The sequence below is a fragment of the Macaca nemestrina genome, chromosome 18 (assembly GCF_043159975.1).
Source record: "Macaca nemestrina isolate mMacNem1 chromosome 18, mMacNem.hap1, whole genome shotgun sequence".
In the NCBI taxonomy this organism is placed as follows: domain Eukaryota; kingdom Metazoa; phylum Chordata; class Mammalia; order Primates; family Cercopithecidae; genus Macaca; species Macaca nemestrina.
Window position 1 is genome coordinate 74,340,526 of NC_092142.1, and position 20,301 is coordinate 74,360,826.

General features: G+C 50.6%; 1 protein-coding gene across 4 annotated transcripts; it reads right to left on the reverse strand.

Moving 5' to 3' along the window:
* Positions 1-365: 365 nt before the first annotated feature.
* On the reverse strand, positions 366-18,295 carry LOC105491266 (carbohydrate sulfotransferase 6). 4 transcript variants are annotated; one of them, XM_071084975.1, is made up of 4 exons: positions 17,781-18,295; positions 14,034-14,189; positions 4,867-4,941; positions 366-3,247 (listed from the first exon to the last, which is right to left on the reverse strand). In XM_071084975.1, the coding sequence occupies exon 4, from the start codon at positions 3,229-3,231 to the stop codon at positions 2,044-2,046; it is 1,188 nt and encodes a 395-aa protein (XP_070941076.1). In that variant the 5' UTR covers positions 3,232-3,247; positions 4,867-4,941; positions 14,034-14,189; positions 17,781-18,295; the 3' UTR covers positions 366-2,043. The 4 variants fall into 4 exon arrangements, with proteins under 4 accessions (XP_070941076.1, XP_011755793.1, XP_070941077.1 ...); XM_011757491.3 differs by lacking the exon at positions 14,034-14,189; XM_071084976.1 differs by lacking the exon at positions 14,034-14,189 and having other exon boundaries at positions 4,867-4,973.
* Positions 18,296-20,301: the final 2,006 nt, after the last annotated feature.

Here is a 20,301-nt window from a genome sequence, read left to right on the forward strand (position 1 = left end):
CCTCTTGGCAAGCCTGATGAGTTCCACTCCCCCCTGTCGGGCACACCTGCCTTCCAGGCACTGATCCTGCTGTCCCTGTCTTGCTCTGCCACTCACTATGCCTGGCTCTCTGCCCAGCCCTCCCCAGCCTTCTCTCCCCCTACCTTTCCCACTTACTGCCTCCCTCCAGGCCTGTCCAGGATGATAAGCTCTGGTCTCAGCATTCAAAGCCTCCTCTATCTGTTGTGGGTGGCAAGCCACCCAGGTGCCAAGGCAAGAGACCGAGGGCACGAGCTGTTCCAGTATAATAAAATATATAAAATAAGAATAGTTCTACTAGATAGAGATCATAGATATGATTATATACGAATATCATTCATCATGAGTTTGTAGCAATTACTCTTTATTCCAATATTATAATAATCCTTGCTCTACAATTATAACCTAGGAAAATCCAGGCCATACAGAGATAGGAGCTGAAGGGGCATGGTGAGAAGGGACCAGAAGACAAGAGTGTGAGCCTCTGTCATGCCCAGAGGGGGCCACCAGAGGGCTCCTTGGTCTAGCGGTAATGCCAGCGTCTGGGAAGACACCTGTCACCAAGCAGACCATGGTCTAGTGGTAGTCAGAGCTAGACATCAGTCAGGCCCGCCCACAGTTATCGGGAGGCCTAACCGTCTCCCTGTGATGCTGTGCTTCAGCGGTCACGCTCCTGTTTCACTTTCATGTACACCTGGCTCTGCCCTCTAGATAGCAGTAGCAAAACTAGTGGAAGTATTAAAGTCTTTGATCTTTCTGAAAAGAGCATAGGAGAAATAATGATGTAAGCTGTCCTCTCTCCACCTCCGCTACCTAACAGGGAAGGGCCCCCTGTCCGGTGGACACGTGACTCACCTGACCTCATCAATCATTGGAGATGACTCACACTCTTTACCCTTTAGCTTTGTATCCAATAAATAACAGTGCAGCCAGGCATTCAGGGCCACTTCCAGTCTCTGCATTTTGGTGGTAGTGGTCCCCCAGGCCCAGCTGTCTTTTAACTCTCTGTCTTGTATCCTTTATTTCTACCATCTCTCGTCTCCGCACATGGGGAGAAAACCCCACAGACCCAGTAGGGCTGGCCCCTACAATCTCTCAGCTGTGTCCCTGGCCATGACTCTGCTTGCTCTTCCCGAAAGCAATTAAAATGGGAAAATCTGACCCTTCTCACCCAGGAGGCAGGGCCTCTCCTCCCATCTGGAGCCCCAGAGCAAAAGCTCTCTCCTCCCTTCATCCTCCTTCTCACCATATGATTTTGGACAAGTCTTTTCACTTCTGAGTTTTGCCATGTGTGCACGTGTGCATGTGTATGTGATGTACAGACCTTTGGAGTCTTATCACCACAGTGCCTCTCCACTCCCGGCCAGTGCTAGGGCACCCCCTCAGCTGCTGCAGGATGTATCCCCAGAAGGAGAGAGTTAAAGGGGAAGAAAGGGCCGGGCGTGGTGGCTCACGCTTGTAATCCCAGCACTTTGGAAGGCTGAGGCGGGCGGATCACAAGGTCAGGAGATCGAGACCATGGTGAAACCCCGTCTCTACTAAAAATAGAAAAAATTAGCCGGGTGCAGTGGCGGGCGCCTGTAGTCCCAGCTACTCGGGAGGCTGAGGCCAGAGAATGGCGTGAACCCGGGAGGCGGAGCTTGCAGTGAGCCGAGATTGCGCCACTGCACTCCAGCATGGGCGACAGAGCGAGACTCCGTCTCAAAAAAAAAAAAAAAAAAAAAAAAAAAAGGGGAAGAAAGCCCTTGAGTAGGAGCCAAGTCATCTGAACGCACACCCTGTGCCCAGAGGAGGTAGGGGCAAGAGTTGCTTTCCATGAAGAGTGAACCTGATGAGAAGGCAGCTCCAGAGGACTCAGGAAAACCAAGAATCAGGAGAGAAAGAAACGTGCAGTCCTTGCCTACTTCAGGGGGGTACCACGAACTCCTTGGTCAATATAGGGACCTGCTTCTCCGTGCGCCCCAGCTCCCTCTGCACCATGCACTCTCCTCCCGGACCTGGCACCCGCTACAACTGTGGCCTCCACTAATGCCGGGGGTGCGAGGAGGTGGACGATGCCCAGATGAAGCCGTTCAGGCCTCGTGGCAGCACCAGATCAAGGGCGAGGTTGCGCTGCTCGTCCTCAGAGTATACAGGCCGGTAGCCCAGCAGCTGCAGGGCACCAGTGCACAGTTCCTGCACGCGGCGGATCTTGGCAAAGGGCAGCGCGTGGCGCCAGGCCTGGGAGACGTTGAGCGCATTCCTGGACGAAGTCTTGAAGGCTTCGCGGCGTGCACCAGGTCCAGATCCGTGGGTGATGTTATGGATCCAGGCCTCGAGCTGTGGTGTGAGACTCAGCCCGGTGAAGGCGTAGAGCGCACGGATTTCTGCCAGCGGCTCCCGCGCCAGGTCCTCGAAGCGCACTAGGCGGTAGCGGCCGCGCAGGAAGGGTGGCGGCTTGAGTGTGGCGGCCTCGGCGATGCGTACGTGGCTACGGCACACCTCGCGTACCACGCGCAGGCCGGGGTCGGCCTCCACCCACGTGCCATTGGTGCCCAGCACGATGCCGTTGTCACGCGCCAGAGCCTTGGCTGTCTGCTCCCGGGAGCGCAGAACAGCCCGCGGGTCACGCACCAGGTGCACGATGCGCAGGTTGAGCGCGGGGTCACTGAGCAGCGGGTAGAGCACCTGCAGGTTGAAGAAGCGCACCTCCTTGAGCACCACGTGGCTGTAGGAGCGGCAGGCCTCCTGGGCCAGGCTGAAGGGCTGCCGCGTGCACAGTGGCTTGCACACCGCCTCGCTGCTGATGGCGCCTCGGGCAAAGGCACTGCAGGCGGGTGGCGAGCACAGTGCACGGCTCACGGCCCACTGGAAGAGGTCGGACAGGTTGCGGCGCCAAGGCAGATAGGCATCAAACACGTCCATGTCGCACAGGAAGACGGAGCGCACCAGGTCACGCACAGCCATGTGCAGCGTTGCGGCGCTGCCCTGCGACAGAGTGGTCCACACGTGCCACGCGGGCTCCATTAGATAGAAGACATCGGGGTGCTGGCTGAAGAGTTGGCCCACGAAGGAGGAGCCCGAGCGCCACGAGGACAGCACCAGCACATGCACGCGCTCCTCGCCGCCTGCTGGGGACGAGGGCCCTGGCCGGGAAACCAGAAAGAGGAGGAGGAGGGTCTGCGCCAGGAGGAGCGCGGTCACTGCTGTGCTGGAGACTCGCGGCAGCCACATGCTGACTGCTGGGGGCCTTAGGGAGGAGAGCGCAGCGGTTAGGGGCTGCAGCCTGCACGCCCATCCCGTGCCCCACTGCCCAGTGCCTTCAGGGAGCAGATTCGACCACCAGACCAGAGCCTCCCATGAACATGATGGTCTCAGTGGGGCGCTCTCCCGGAAATGTGGCCTTAAGATATAACTCAGGATCCAGTCTAGCTGAGAGCAAAAGTACAAATGCAGAATGCGGTCAGAAATCTGTCTGTATGTGAGTCCTACCTTCTTAGCTACCTACCCACATTACCATTGTCTATTTGGAGAGGGAAATATATTTCAAACGGAATTCCTGTCTTTTGCTTAAGAATTCCTGTGAGGAAACTCTTTTAGGTTGTTGAACTGATGGGCGCTCTGGTGGACGTCACAGCACCGCCAGGCTCCCTGAGGCTCTTCCACTCCGTAGTCTGTGATCTTTCTTCTAACTTTCCACACTACACTGACATACATAGCCTGTGATCTTGAACCAAATACTGGATCGCTCCATGACTCAGTTTACCCATCTGTAAAAGCGGGATGATAGCAGCACATAACACAGGATTTGGGTGGATTATTAGGCAACGGGAAAATGTTTGAATATCCTGGATGGACAGGAGGAACACGCAGTAATGTCCCTAACTGAAGAGTGCCCTTGCTACAGTGTGTGCTCTGCATTGTATGATTTTTTTTGTTTAAAAAGACAGGTATAACTTTTCTTATGGAAAATAACTTTTCTTATTGAAAATAAGCAAACAGGCAGGACGCGATGATTCAAGCCTGTACTCCCAGCACTTTGAGAGGCTGAGGTGGGAGGATACCTTGAAGCTAAAAGTTTGCGACTAGCCTGGGCAACATATGGATAGCCTTCCTGTCTCTACAAAAACATTAAAAAAAAAAAAAAAAAAAAAAAGAAAGAAAGAAAGAAAAGAAAAGAAAAGCCAGGTGTGGTGGTGTGTGCCTGTGGTCCCTGCTACTCGGAAGGTTGACCTGGGAGGACTGCTTGAGCCCAGGAGTTTGAGGTTGCAGTGAGCTTTGATCATGCCACTGCACTCCAGCTTGGGCGACAGAGTGAGACTCTGACTCAAAAAATACAATACAATATCAAAATGAGCAAATAAGGCCAGGCACAGTGGCTCATGCCTGTAATCCTAGCAATTTGGGAGGTTGAGGTGGGCAGATCACCTGAGGTCAGGAGTTCGAGACCAACCTGGCCAACATGGTGAAACCCCATCTCTACCAAAAACATACAAAAATTAGCTGGGCGTGGTGGCGCATGCCTGTAGTCTCAGCTACTTGGTAGGGTAAGGTGGGAGAATTGCTTGAACCCGGGAGGCAGAGGTTGTGGTGAGCTGAGATTGCGCCACTACACTCCAGCCTGGGCAAAAGAGTGAGACTCTGTCTCAAAAACAAAAACATGAGCCAATAAATAAAGTGGACAAAGAACACCAACTGTTGCCATCACTGGTGGGGGATGAAGTGCTGAAGGCAGCATGGGCTCCAGAGGGAACGTGTCCTGAAGCCCCGTGGGTTTGCAAGGAGACCAGTTGAGGCGGAGCTGGGATGGAGCCGGAGAAGCAGAGAGGTGAGAGCAGAGTACTGTTCTGGCCAACTGAGGGGACTCACCACTGTCCAGGGCTGCTGGGAGAGCTGCAACGCTGATCACAAATCCATGGGAGATGATGAGAGGCTCCTCAGTACCTGGTAAAGCAGGAGGGCAATGGAGTCACACCCTACAGGGAAAGATAGCCCCAAAAGTGACATAACTTCTCTGAGGCTCGATTTCCACTTCTGTAGAGTGGGATTTGCAACATTTAACCTCTTAGGGCTGTTGTGAGATGCTGCTGCAAACACCTAAGAAGAGGGGGCCTGGGAGAGCATTCCTTACACACATGCCCCCATTACTGTTACTGTCCCTGTGCTGAGCTACTGTTTGCAGAGGAGGAACCCCCTCCACCTGGGGAGTCTCCCCCAAGAGGAGACACCCATAGGCCACCTACTCTTCCAATCCCAATATCTCACAGGCCATCCTCTGGCCTCCAACAACCAGCCCTTTAGTGGACCTTAAGAATGTCGCATAGGTCGGGCATGGAGGCTCATACCTGTAACCCCAGCACTTTGAGAGGCGAGGCAGGCGGATCACCTGAGGTCGGGAATTTGAGACCAGCTTGACAAACATGGAGAAACCCCGTCTCTACTAAAAATACAAAATTAGCCAGGCGTGGTGGCGCATGCCTGTAACCCCAGCTACTCGGAAGGCTGAGGCAGGAAAATCACTTGAACCCGGGAGGCAGAGGTTGTGGTGAGCTGAGATCATGCCATTGCATTCCAGCCTGGGCAACAAGGGCGAAACTCCGTCTCAAGAAAAAAAAAAGGAATGTCACGCATGTCTCGCAGGGTAGAAGGAACACTGGGCCTGCCTCCCGCATTCCAAGGTCCCAAAGTGTTCTTCTCTTTGCACCTGTTGCTTCTGCAATGATCTCAAGACCGGGTGACTTTGGAAGGGAGGGGCCTGGAAGTTTTCTCCTCGCTCCTGAAGCCTTTGCTCCTGCCTTCCCCACTCCCCTGTCCAGGTCACCACTGAGAGAAGCCACGGTCTAACTTGGGAGCAGATCCCATTTCTGCCCCTTCCCCTCATCAGGAGGCAACAGGGGTGGGTGGAGGATGCCCAGCAGCTCTGTCAGCAGCCGACTGCACAGCCTCTCTGGGAAAACCTGGAAGACGGGGAGAGTAGACACTCATCTGCTTTGCACATGATCAACGCTCCTCCAGTGCCAGTGGGCTGACGATGGTTGGCTTCCTGCCAATGGGGCACCGAAAGAGAAGGGAACTCATTTTCTGACTTCAAGTGCTAGGTGCTTCAAGTCCACAGGATGACTTAACTCAGCGGGCCCTGAGGGGGGCATGATGATGTCAGTTTTTCAGGTGAAGGACTCAAGGCTTGGAGAGACAGCAGGAAAGCTGGGACCCCAGGACTCCTGTTCCTAAGCTCCTGGCACTTCTGATCCCAGGCTGTGGGCCTCTCCCACGTGTGATTGCTCCCTGCAGAGTGCAGGACCCTGCTGCTCTGGCCCAAACACAGTTGTCCTGGCCAGCCCAGCCCTTCCCTGGGTAGGGAGGATCTTGATCCCAAGCCAAGGTGTTTGTTACCTGTGTTCCAGGAAAGCCAGAGGTCTTTTTAAGTGACTCACACACTACAGGAACTGCTATGAGATCCTATTACTGAAACTCAAGAACTAGGAAGGTGCTTGAATCATCCTATGCCACAGAGTCTCCAGAAGACCAGTTCCCAGCTGGGAGCTTTCTGGTAGAAGCCTTGCACTCAGCACAGTGGACATTTGGGACAAGGGTTCGACATGAGGAAGAAAAAGTCAGGCAGGCCCTGTGATAGGTACTTTTGTCTTCAGGATTAAATGCTATCATCCCAAGTCCCTAGGAGGCAGAAATGACCATCCCTGTCTGTTTTAACTGAAGCAGTGGGGCTCAGAGATGTGAATACCCAGTGAGGAGGAAGGGCAGGGGCTTAAATCCAAGAGCCAGCCGGGTATGGTACTTCATGCCTGTAATTACGGCATTTTGGGAGGCTGAAGTGGGTGAAATGCTTGGGCCCAGAAGCTCAAGACCAGCCTGGATAACATGGCCAAACCCCATCTCTACTAAAAATACAAAAATTAGCCTGGTGCAGTGGTGCAGACCTGTAGTCCCAGCTACTCAGGAGGCTGAGGTGGGAGGATTGCTTGAGCCTAGGAGGCAGAGGTTGCAGTGAGCTGAGATTGTGTGACTGCACTCCAGCCTGGGCAATGGAGAGAGATTGTCTCAAAAATAAATAAATAATAAATAAATCAACAGGCCGGGTGCGCGGTGGCTCACACCTGTAAACCCAGCACTTTGGGAGGCTAAGGTGGGTAGATCACCTAAGGTCAGGAATTCGAGACCAGCCTGACCAAATGGTGAAACTCCGTCTCTACTAAAAATACAAAAATTAGCCAGGCGTGATGGCAGGTGCCTGTAGTCCCAGCTACTCGGGAGGCTGAGGCAGGAGAATTGCTTGAACCCGGGAGGTGGAGGTTGCAGTGAGCCGAGATCACGCCACTGCACTCCAGCCTGGGTGACAGAGTGAGACTCCGTCTCAAAAAGTAAACAAACAAACAAACAAACAAAAATAAATCCAAGAACCAGACTCTCACTGCAGGGCTCTGTAGTGGGTGTCACAGTCCTGAGCCTTTGTCCGGTACCATTTCCCATCCTGGAAGGCCTATCTCCCCACTGAAAGTCTTCCCTTGATGAGGGGCACATATTTATTATAGTTTAATTTTTGGAAAAGATAACACATAGATGTTGTATAAAATTCTAAGCCAGGCATGGTGGCTCCTGCCTGTAATCCCAGCCCTTTGGGAGGCTGAGGCGGGCAGATCACTAGAGGTCAGGAGATCGAGACCAGCCCGGCCAACTTGGCAAAACCCCGTCTTTACTAAAAATACAAAAATTAGCCGAGTGTGGTGGCAGGTGCCTGCAGTCCCAGCTACTCAGGAAGCTGAGGCAGGAGAATCATTTAAACCTGGGAGACGGAGGTTGCAGTGAGCTGAGACTGTACCACTGTACTCCAGCCTGGGTGACAGAGCGAGACTCCATCTCGAAAAACAAAAAAAAAAATTCTCAAGGTACAGATGCGGGCATTGTCAGCTCATGTTTCATGTGTGAAGACAGGAAAAGAGGCCACACTCCCTGGGCAGACACAGCCCCACACCAGAGCACAAAGCTAGTCAGGCAGAAGGAAGTGACATTTCCTATCTCTCATGCCCTCTCCAGCCCTCCAACCTCAGAGGCAATTCTGCTTTAAATTTCCAACAAGTAATTAGTGGTGATGATGGTGATGATAACGATGATGAAAATGATCATATGTTTTTCAGGAGGAGGGTGGAACTAAAAAGTACAAGAGGTCATAAAGGGAATAGAAAGTTCTGTTTCTTGTTTTGGTACCCAGGAGCACCCTAAGCAGTGGTCCTTCTTAAGTCACAGAAACTTTTTTTGACATTTACTCTTTTTAAAATTTATTTTTGTCAAAATACTACACATAGCTTGAGAAAGCATAAAATATGCCTGGAGGCCAGGCACAGTGGCTCATGCCTGTAATCCCAGCACTTTGGGAGGCCGAGGTGGGAGGATCTCTTGAGCCCAGGAGCTCAAGGTGGAAGTGAGTTATGATCGTTCTACTGCTCACCAGCGTGAGCAACAGAGTGTGACCCTCTTTCTTAAAAAAAAATCAAAAACTGGCCGGGCGCGGTGGCTCACGCCTGTAATCCCAGCACTTTGGGAGGCCGAGGTGGGCGGATCACGAGGTCAGGAGATCGAGACCATCCTGGCTAACACGGTGAAACCCCGTCTCTACTAAAAATACAAAAAACTAGCCGGGCGTGGTGGCAGCGCCTGTAGTCCCAGCTACTCGGGAGGCTGAGGCAGGAGAATGGCGTGAACCCGGGAGGCGGAGCTTGCAGTGAGCTGAGATCCGGCCACTGCACTCCAGCCTGGGCGACAGAGCGAGACTCCGTCTCAAAAAAAAAAAAAAAAAAAAAAAAAAAAATCAAAAACCTAAAGCCACAGCAAAACACGCCAGCTCACAGCTGAAGCACTGAGAGTACATTTCCTTTCTTGTTTTTTCTTGTTTCTCTTAGTTTTCCTTGGGGCTAATTGCATTAGATATTAGAAAGGTTGAAAGAAAAATTTAAAAGATGTGAAAAGTAGAACAAAAAACATAAATGACAGATAAAGGCTGCAAAATAGAGAAAAGATAAGATCAGCAAAAGATTCAATCCAGGAAAGTCAGTGCTCAGGATCCCGATCCCGGTGGAGCTGACAATCAAGTTGGGGACATTGAAGACACATCTGGCTATGTGACAGTCAAGGGACCTGATGGTGTCCCAGTGGATGGCCTGGACATTCAGTTGCAGGAGGGTCACGTTGGTCCTGGCTGCATCCTTCTCTCCTGGATTCTAGCAAAGTCCCCACCTGGTCTCCCTTCAGTCCATCTTGTACAGTTGCCCCCAGAGGTGCCTACACCACACATCTGATCCTGCCATTCTCCTACTCAGTAACCTTCAGCTTTCCAACCGTATCTCCCATATCCCAGGCTTCAGACGACCGGGAATCATCACTGTTCATCAAACAAGCTCTATCTCTCCCAACTCCCTAACTCATGCTACGAGTGCCCAGCCCTGACTCCCATTGGGAGGCATCTCAGCCTCGCCTGCAGCCGCCCCCTCTGCAGCTGTCAACGCATGCCCCACTCTGCCCTGCATTGTACTTTGCTTTCTCTTCTAGACTGTGAGCAACCTGGAACTTTGGATTGTGGTTTTTTGCAAGTGAACACCTGTTCTCTGGTGACCAGTGTGAGGATCGGCACTGCACAGGTACACTGGACATGCTTGGTTCTGTCCATTCAGTACCTGTTTTTCCTTCTCATAACAGTAGCTAGGCTTTTCCCTGGGGAACCCCCCTCACCCACTCAAAAGTACCTGTGGCTCAAATGGGGTTGATCCACCACTCCCGGCTCCTAATGGTCATGTGTCCCAAGGCAGGCTCACGTCTATATTCCACACACTGACCCTGTCCCCCCAGCCCACACAGAACTATTGGCCTAGGAATGGGACATCTGCTCAACTCCAATTCTGGAGTTTTGCTGATCACAAGGGAAGAGGAAACTGTCTGGGTGTAAAAGTCAACACAGAAGAGAACTCAGCAGAGAAAGTTCACAGGCAAGCCGACAGCATCATCTAAGCATTTGGATCCGGTTGTGTAAGGTTCACCCATGGACCTCTCAGCTGAGGGATGCATTCGGTTTCTGCTTAAGTCCCTGGGAGATGAGTTTCTGTCACTTACACCCAAGAGTGGTGATCAGATAGTGATAGTGAAACCCTTGGTGGGGTGAGGTGGGAAGGGTGCAGGGGCGGAAATTCTGGGGGCTGGCCCTGCTTTGTTTCTCTTGGACAGTGCTAATTACATGGGTGTGTTCAGTTTGTGAAAGTTCACCAAGCTGTGCTTTCATTATCTATACTCTGATGAATGGCATACTTCAATAAAAAGTAAAGAATCCTGACTGAAGAAGATAGTAAGAGTCATGTTAAGGAACGTCCCAAACACCGAATGAGTAGAGGATGTGAATAAATACTTGCCATTGCAATCAGATACCCTGTGGTCCACATCCAGAGGGAGGAATTCCCCAACAGCCCATATGGCTTTCTGCCGAGCACCTTAAAGTCATCTTCTTCTAAACATCCCTTACCATCTCTTGGTCTGAGAGACCTAGGAAGGAGCTATGGTTCTCCCCGATTTGCAAATGGGAAAAGCAAGACACTGACCAAGGATGGTTGTCCACAGCAGGGTCGAGCTGGAGCCCAGGAATCCTGGCTCTCTGGGCAGCACTCACTCCCAGCCAAGCTCTGCCTGCCCTTGACACAGCAGCTCCAGGCCGGGCGTGGTGGCTCACACCTGTAATCCCAGCACTTTGGGAGGCCAAGGCGGGTGGCTCACCTGAGGTCAGGAGTTTGGGACCAGGCTGACCAACATGGTGAAATCCCACCTCTACTAAAAATACAAAAATTTGGCCAGGCGCGATGGTTCACGCCTGTAATCCCAGCACTTTGGGAGCCCGAGAAGGGCAGATCATGAGGTCAGGAGATCAAGGCCATCTTGGCTAACACGGTGAAACCCCGTCTCTACTAAAAATACAAAAAATTAGCTGGGCGAGGTGGCGGATGCCTGTAGTCCCAGCTACTCGGGAGGCTGAGGCAGGAGAATGGCATGAACCTGGGAGGCGGAGCTTGCAGTGAGCCAAGATTGCGGCCACTGCACTCCAGCCTGGGCAACAGAGCGAGTCTCTGTATTAGAAAAAAAAAAAGAAAAAATACAAAAATTAGCCAGGCATGGTGGTGGGCACCTGTAATCCCAGCTACTCGGGAGGCAGAGGCAGGAGAATCACTTGAACCCAGGAGGCAGAGGCTGAGGTGGGAGAATGGCGTGAACCTGGGAGGTGGAGCTTGCAGTGAGCCAAGATCATGCCACTGCACTCCAGCCTGGCAACAGTGTAACACTCCGTCTCAAAAAAACAAAACAACTTCAACAACAATAAAAAACCCAAAACCAAACCAAAACAACAACCACAACAACAAGACACAGCACCTCTTCCTGTTACCAGCCTGTCCCAGCCCTGTTCATAGAATCTAAAGGAAAAAAATGTAACACTAGGTGTAGATCCCAGGTTTAGATTTCTCTGTTTAGAGTTGGCTGGAGGCCATCCCTGTTCAAGAATCCCAAAGGCACCTGGGCACGGTGGCTCACGTCTATAATCCCAGCACTTTGGGAGGCCGAGGTGGGTGGATCACGTGAAGTCAGGAGTTCGAGACCAGCCTGGCCAACATGGTGAAACCCCATCTCTACTAAAACTACAAAGATTAGCTGCCATGGTGGCAGGTGCCTATTTGTAACCCCAGCTACTCCGGAGGCTGGGGCAGGAGAACTGCTTGAATCCGGGAGGCGAAAGTTGCAGTGAGCAGAGATCATGTGCCATTGCACTCCAGCCTGGGCAACAAGAGCAAAACCGCATCTCAGTGGCCTTGAGGCATCAACAGCTACCACTAGGGCCAAACTGCTCTAGTGGAGCCCTAGGCATTTGGAAGGGGGAAGGCTAACAAGGAGCGAAAGAAAGAGGAAGAAAGAAGAGAGAAAGAAAACAGAAAACGAGGCAAAACATAAAGCAAGGAACATAAAACATAAAACATAGGCCGGGCGTGGTGGCTCATGACTGCAATCCCAGCACTTTGGGAGGCTGAGGTGGGTGGATCACCTGAGGTCAGGAGTTCGAGACCAGCCTAGCCAACATGGTGAAACCCCGTCTCTATTAAAAATACAAAATTAGCTGGGTGTGGTGACACACACCTGTAATCCCAGCTACTTGGGAGGCTGAGGCAGGAGAATCACTTGAACCCAGGAGGCAGAGGTTGCGGTGAGCCTAGATCGTGCCACTGCACTCTAGCCTGGGCAACAAGAGCGAAACTTTGTCTCCAAGAAAAACAAAAACAAAACATAAAACATAAAGATGGAAGATGAGAGTTCACGGGGGGCAGAAACAAGGAACCCCTGCAAACACCATCTATGAGGGTTTCCTACATGCCCAGTCTTTCCCATCCATTTTCTGATTTAATCCTCACAGCAACCCTATGACATGGACCTGATGATCATCCCTATTTTATAGATGAGGAAAGTGAGGTGTAGAAAAATTAAGGGAGGCAGGGCATGGTGACTCACCCTGTAATCCCAGCACTTTGGGAGGCCGAGGCGGGCGGATTACCCAAGGTCAGAAGTTCGAGACCAGCCTGGTCAACATGACGAAACCCCATCTCTACTAAAAATACAAAAATTAGCTGGGCATGGCGGCGCGCGCCTGTAATCCCAGCTACTTGTGAAGCTGAGGCAGAAGAATCGCTTCAACCTAGGAGACGGAGGTTGCAGTGAGCCGAGATTGTGCCACTGCACTCTAGTCTGGGCAACAAAGCAAGACTCTGTCTCAAAAAAAAAAAAAAAAAAAAAAAAGGAAAAAAGAAAAGGGACTTGCCTGAAGAATTCACACAGTGGCTGTTGAGTCAGAGTTGGAAGCCTAGCAGTGTAACCTTGGAGCTCTTCCATACATAGTGTCAAGTGAAAAACACAAGTAACAAAGCTGACATACATATATACTTTTCTCCCATCTGTGCATGTTCTTAGATGTGCGTGTATTTTTCACACAGTTGGCTGGGTGTTAAAAATACACGAATATCAAAGAACACCCACAGATGGGAGAAAACAGTTGCAAATCATGTCTATAAATTGGGACTTGTACCCAGAATATAAAAAGAGCTCTTACAACTCAACACGAAATGGGCAAATATCTTATTTAGTTTTTTAAGAATGAGCATTTTTTTTTTTTTTTTGGGGGGACGGAGTCTTGCTCTGTGCCCCAGGCTGGAGTGCAGTGGCGCGATCTCGGCTCACTGCAAGCTCTGCCCCCCCGGGTTCACGCCATTCTCCTGCCTCAGCCTCCCGAGTAGCTGGGACTACAGGCGCCCGCCACCTCGCCCGGCTAATTTTCTTGTATTTTTAGTAGAGATGGGGTTTCACCGTGTTAGCCAGGATGGTCTCGATCTCCTGACCTCGTGATCTGCCCGTCTCGGCCTCCCAAAGTGCTGGGATTACAGGCTTGAGCCACCGCGCCCGGCCAAGAATGAGCATATTTAAAAAATAGAAGAATAAGTAAATTTAAGAATGAATAAAGAAAAAAATTAAAATGAGTAAAGGATTTGAGAGACATTTCTCTGAAGAAGATAAATGGAAAGATGCTCGGCCAGGCACGGTGGCTCATGCCTGTAATCCCAGCACTTTGGGAGGCTGAGGCAGGTGGATCACCTGAGGTCAGGAGTTCGAGACCAGCCTGGCCAACATGGTGAAACCCCGTCTCTACAAAAAATGCCAAAAGCTAGCCAGGCATGATGGCAGGCGCCTGTAATCCCAGCTACTTGGGGTGCTGAGGCAGGAGAATCGCTTGAACCCGGGAAGTGGAGGTTGTGTTGAGCTGAGATCGTGTCATTACACTCCAGCCTGGGCAACAAGAGTGAAACTCCAACTCAAAAAAAAAAAAAGGAAAGATGCTCAACATTTTAAGGCAGTGGGGAAATGCAAATTAAACCACAATGACATGTCACTTTCCACCCACTGCGAAGGTTGCAATTTTAAAAAGGTAATTATAATAAATAATAAAAAATTACAAGTGTTGGTGAGATGATGGAGAGGTGGGGATCCTCATAAAGTGGGAATGTCAAATGGTGCATTTCCTGAAGAAACAATTTGGTGCTTTCTCAAAAGGTTGAACAGAGTGACCATATGATACAGCAGATCCACTCCTGGGTACACACCCTAGAGAACTGAACATATAAGCCCACATGAAAACCTGCTCATGAATTTTCACAGCAGCATTATTCATAATAGCCAAAAAGTAGAGCCATCCCTAATGTCTCATACATATTATACATATACACATATATACATATATAATACTTATATATTATATATGTACATTTTAAAATATATTTATATATTATGTATATATATAATATATATTTATTATATATTATATGTATATTATATATATAAACTTCAACATACATGAATTCTATCTCAATAAAGCTATTATTTAAAAAAAATACGAAGTATGGGAGATGTACACTGAAGTTTGGTGTTTTTCTATGGCCAGTTTATAGGTAATTTATCTTCTTATTAGTGCTTTGCTGCATTTTCCAGATAGTCTATGTCAGATTTTTATTACAATGATAAAATACAATTACAAAGATTATTACAATGATAAAATTAGAAATTTCTAATTGGTTAAAGGAGGCTTAGGTGAAGTTTGTCTTTCTCCAGCTATCACTGCAGAGAGACACGTGCCTGCAAATCCATCTCCCAGCCGACCTGAGTACCCAGTTAGCCAGAGAAGGCCAGGGGCATGAATTACCCACTCTGCACTAAAAGTTGTCAGAGCCCCCAAGCACACTTTTAACCCCAGGACTGTGGGCTGGGCCAGGCTGTGGCTGAAGCTGTGCCTGGCCCCCAAGCCCTGGCCACATCTGCCATCTCTGCCAGTCCTGGTGATGCGGCTGCATGGCATCCCCCAGAGGCAGGGGGCTGGGACGGCAAGGCCCAGATGCTGATGGAGAAAACAGATCTGCCTTCAAGAATCTACTGGGAAATGAATTCTAATTAGCCTGGGAAGCGAGCCTCAAGCCTCCCTGGCTCAGAGCCACTGCCCTGGGGCATTTCTGAGCAGATGACCAGATAGCAACACACGAACCCTTTTCCCTGGCTGGGAGCTTTAGGGATTCTCACACTGCACTTCACACAGCACCTGACTTGGTCTAAATTGTAGTACGTTACAGCTGGAGGCCATAAAGTCTGAGGGCTCCCCACTTCTTCTCTGCAGCAACACACGCAGGGTATGGAGTGGGATTGTACTTTTAGCACATTCGCCTGTTTCCCTAAGTAGTGACAGAGCCCTCTCATTACAGGGATAATCTGGAATGTTCTCTGCTTTATTAACCATTTATTTTAATTACCTTATTTTTAAAAAGAAAATCATTCTTTCAAATCAATAACAGAAAGAAAAAGGAAAAGACTATTTTAGAAGAAAATAACAGGCTGAGGGCAGTGGCTCGTGCCTGTAATCCCAGCACTCTGGGAGGCCAAGACGGACAAATCACCTGATGTCAGGAGTTGGAGACCAGCCTGGCCAAACACAGTGAAAACCTCGTCTTTACTAAATACACAAAAAATAGCCGGGCCTAGTGGCATGTGCTTGTAATCCCAGCTACTCAGGAGGCTGAAGCAGGAGAATCACTGGAGCCCGGGAGTCCGAGGCTGCAGTGAGCTGAGATCACGCCACTGCACTTCAGTCTGGGTGACAGAGCGAGACTCCTTCTCAAAAAGAAAAACACACAAAAAAACAGTAAAATGCAACATGTGGACCTTGTTTGGATTCTGATTTGAAAAAAACATCTGCCAGGAGATACCCTAGAGGTAATCAGATATATTTCGATATTGACTAATAGGTGATATTGAGAAATTATTATTAATACTATTATCACTATGCAAGACAATCTTGTTCATGTATTTCTGGACCCATCTCCCCTCCTAAGACACTAGAAGCAGAATGGTTTCTGTCTCATTAAAGACAGTAGCTATAGAGTACTGAGGTTAAGAGTGTGAATCCCACTTGACCATTTACTGCGTGATCTTGTGCAAGTTACTTCTCTCTGTGCCTGCTTGGTTAAAAAAAATCTGTAAGGCTGGGTGCGGTGGCTCACACCTGTAATCCCAGCACTTTGGAAGGCGGAGGAGGGCGGATTACGAGGTCAGGAGTTCGAGACCAGCCTGACCAACATGGTGAAACCCTGTCTTTACTAAAAATACAAAAATTAGCCAGGCGTGGTGGTGGATGCCTGTAATCCCAGCTACTCAGGAGGCTGAGGCAGGAGAATCTCTTGAACCTGGGAGGTGGAGAGGTTGCAGTGAGCCGAGATCATGTCACTGCACTCCAGCCTCAGTGACAGAGCGAGACTCCATCTCAAAAAAAAAAAAAAAATCTGTGAAGTGGGGGAAACAACATAACTCAACTCATGGGCTTGATTAAAAGAGTGGGTGAGTGGATATTTGTAAAGCAGAACAATGTCTGGCGCACAGTGCATTTATGAGTATTTGCTTAGGAATCTTCCTGGGCCACACTTATATTCTGTGAATCCAAGGGAAAGTCTTTGAACCAGGAAAACCCAAGGACAATGGCTCTACCAGATTCAGGTGCCCCAGTGCCCCAGCAACAGAATGTGGCAGGCACAGGCAGGGGCCCCACAAGGACAAACAAAACAGAAGACGCTGGACAGTCATGGCTAGAGGCCTGGCTTCTTTTCTTTCTGAGATGGAGTCTCACTCTGTTGCCCAGGCTGGAGTGCAGTGGCACAATCTTGGCTCACTGCAACCTCCGCCTTCTGGGTTCAAGTGATTCTTCTGCCTCAGCCTCCCAAGTAGCTGGGATTACAGGCACTTGCCACCATGACCAGCTAATTTTTGTAGTTTTAGTAGAGACGGGGGTTCACCATGTTGGCCAGGCTGGTTTTGAACTCCTGACCTCAGGTGATCCAGCTGCCTCCGTCTCCCAAAGTGCTGGGATTACAGGCGTGAGCCACTGCACCTGGCTTTAGAAGCTTGGTTTCTGAAGCCAGATTGGGTTCAGTCTGTCTCTACTACCAATGAAGGGTGTGACTTTGAGCAAGTCACCCTCTGGCTCTCCGTGCTCCAGTTGACTCTGTTTGTAGGACAAAGCCAGAAAAGTCCCGGCCTCCCAGTCTGGAGAGGAGCCCAGCCCCGGCTCCCCCAGCAACACAGCACCCTCAGAGGCCCTCATACTTGGCCCACGCGCTTGTGGGTTTAAGTCAGTCGAGTCCTTTCTGGTCTTCAGGCCTCAGTTTTCCTACCCTCAGAAATGGGAAACTTGACTGCCTTGCCTCTGTGAAAGAGGGAGGAGAAAGGAAAGTCAACATTTGCTAGGCACCTGTCCTGAGGCCCAGAGGGCCTGTCCTGAAGCCCAGGATGAAGCCGTCAGAAGCAGTGACGCAGGACTCCAACTCCCCTGGGTCTGGTTCCAAATCAACCCACCAAGCTACTGTTTCTAAGTAATTCTATGGAAAAAGCCGTTGGAAAGCTTTTGAAAGTCATGTCCTTTGAAACTCAAGTATCGAGACAAAAGGGGTTCTCCCCTCGCAGTGAGGATCCCCCTGAGTAGCCGAAGCCCCAGCAAGACTCTTCCAAACCGGCACCAACAGTGGCGATGCCCTTTCCACATTGCTGATGGAAAAGCCACCCCTACTTCTTCCCTTCACCCCAGGTCTCCGGTGCAGGCCAGAGGAGCCCGCCCCCCAGCCGACCTGAGTGTGGGGACATCCCCCGTAGAGAGTGAAGAACCAACGCACCTCAAAGCTTGGCGGCTCTGCCCGAGCAGGAGCGGCACGGTGGGGGACGCCTCCCTCCCTGGGCTCAGCAAAGGCTCCCAGAAGTCGTCTCTTCCAAGTTCCACCGCACAGCCAGCTTTTTCTCTTCACTGGGAGAGTCCGCAGGGGCTGACTTGCTCCTTAAGGTCCCAAGACTATTAACGGACACCCGGTGAGGCCGGGAAAGGGGCTCTAAGAGGCATGGACGAGAGTTGTGGGGGGGGGAACCAATCCACTGGAAGCTCCTGGAGACTAGAGGCAGAGCCAATCTGGGAACAGGGCAGGAGTCCCAGAATGGGATGTTAAGGATGGGGGGTGCCGTAGGGCTACCACAGGGAAGGACGCGGCGCAGAGCTCCCTCCGCAGCCCGGCACTGCGGCCCGCGCCCTCTACTCCCCGCGCGCCGGCCAGCAACCCTCGGTGCCGCCCTGCGCAGCGCGCCCGAGCGCACACAATGAGAAGCTTTCAGACGTGGCTGCGGTCCCGGGGTGGCCGGCGGGAGCTAGCGAGCTACGGGAAGGAAGGAGCCGGTTGGCCCACCTCCCCGACCGAGGGGCCACGCCTCGGGGGAGGGGCGCTGACCAAGGGCGGGGCATAAGGGCCCAGTGGGGCTGGGGTCCTGAGAGGCGCACCTTTTAGGCGAGGATGTCAAGGGGCGCTGGCAGGGTCACCTCTTATCTGACTACAAATGAAGTTTGTACCCCATCCCACCCTAAATCCCCAGAGAAGGGAGACTCCTGGGAGGATAAAGGTCCTAGCGAAGGAAGTCGAATCTTAATCTTGGCCCTCCTCACTCTCGGGGGCATCCTTGAGGGGAGGTGACTTGGAATCCAAACCCTTCCCAAGGCCACGGCACCTGGATGACACTGGATGACACAGGGACCCGGTGCAGTGTCCCAGCTGGGAGGGGCGGATAGACCAGGTGATCTTAGCAGCTGGACCCGCAGCTTTTCCCCTCCTCCTGCACATTCCCTGCCCTAGCCTAAGCCCAGAGGCGCAGGCTTCATAGCAGGTCCAGATGAAGAAATGATGTTTCAACAAATAAGATATTTCCAGCCAGGGCCGGGCGCGGTGGCTCACGCCTGTAATCCCAGCGCTTTGGGGGCCATAGCGGATAGATCACGAGGTCAGGAGTTCGAGACCAGCCTGGCCAACAGGGTGAAACCCCGTCTCTACTAAAAATTCAAGAATGAGCCGGGCGTGCTGGCAGGCGCCTGTCATCCTAGGTACTTAGGAGGCTGAGGCAGGAGAATTGCTTGAGCCCGGGAGGCGGAGGTTGCGGTGAGCCGAGATTGCACCATCGCACTCCAACCTGGGCGACAGGGCGAGACTCTGTCTCCAAAAAAAAAAAAAAAAAAACTCCCCCTTACAAATAACGGCAGAGCCCAGGCATCTGAAAAGGATGACACATTTCGAGGTCTTGTTAAATAGTGATGGGATCTTACGAACTCCCTGCTGCTGGGAGAAGAAATGAGCAGTCTTTCTCGGTTGTGGTTTGACACGATAAATTAAGATTCTTAACAATGGTCATAAGCTTTTTGGATTGGTAATTCCTTTCTAGGATCTATCTTAAGGAAATAAACCAGAAACAAGGATTTATGTACAGGGTTCACGTAAGTGTTGCTCATGATTTTGATATTCATTTTTTTGAGACAGAGTCTCTTGTAGCCCAGGCTAGAGTGCAATGGCGGGATCTAGGCTCACTGCAACCTCCGCCTCCCAAGTTCAAGTGATTCTCTTGCCTCAGCTTCCTGAGTAGCTGGGATTACAGGCGCCCACCACCATGCCAGGCTAATTTTTGTACTTTTAGTAGAGACAGGGTTTCACCATGTTGTCCGGGCTGGTCTCGAACTCCTGAGCTCAGGTGAGCTGCCCGCCTCTGCTTCCCAAAGTGCTGGGATTACAGGCACGAGCCACCGTGCCCGGCCTGTTCATGATTTTTAAAAAGTTAGAAATAGTGTACAGAACAGAAAGATATGTGCCAGAAGGCCAACCATGATAACTCTGGGTAGGAGATTGGCCAGTAATCATTATTCTCCTTAGGATCATGTAATTTACATTTCCTTAATCTGCATTTAGAAGTTGTCTGGCCAGAAAGATCCAAAACCTCTTTACAAAGCATGAAAAAGGAGAGGGGAGAGGATGTGGAGAATAGGGTAAGAGGGAGGCAAAGAGATAGAATTGCTTTAATAAGCTGCAAGATGGGCACTCAGTGGGGCATTAGACAACTCACCTGCTTTGGCAGAAACTGGACTAATCATGTGGAAGAATTAGGGATTTCTCTCCCACAAAAAAAATTCAATAATTTTCTCAAATATGACTGATCTATGGCTTCAGCTCAGTTGACAAAATCCTGTATATTTCTTACCTTTCTTCCTCCTGCAACTATGCTGTGTGGTTCAGTTTCAGAAGCTACCAACATATGCTCTGTAAATAATTTGATATTCACCAGACACAGTTGTAATTTTCCAACTCGTGGCTTCCATATGCCATGTGGATTCCA

What these genes read in the sequence shown, in the direction of transcription:
- LOC105491266 (XM_011757491.3), bottom strand. Translation starts at nt 3,231, where the DNA reads ATGTGGCTGCCGCGAGTCTCCAGCACAGCAGTGACCGCGCTCCTCCTG.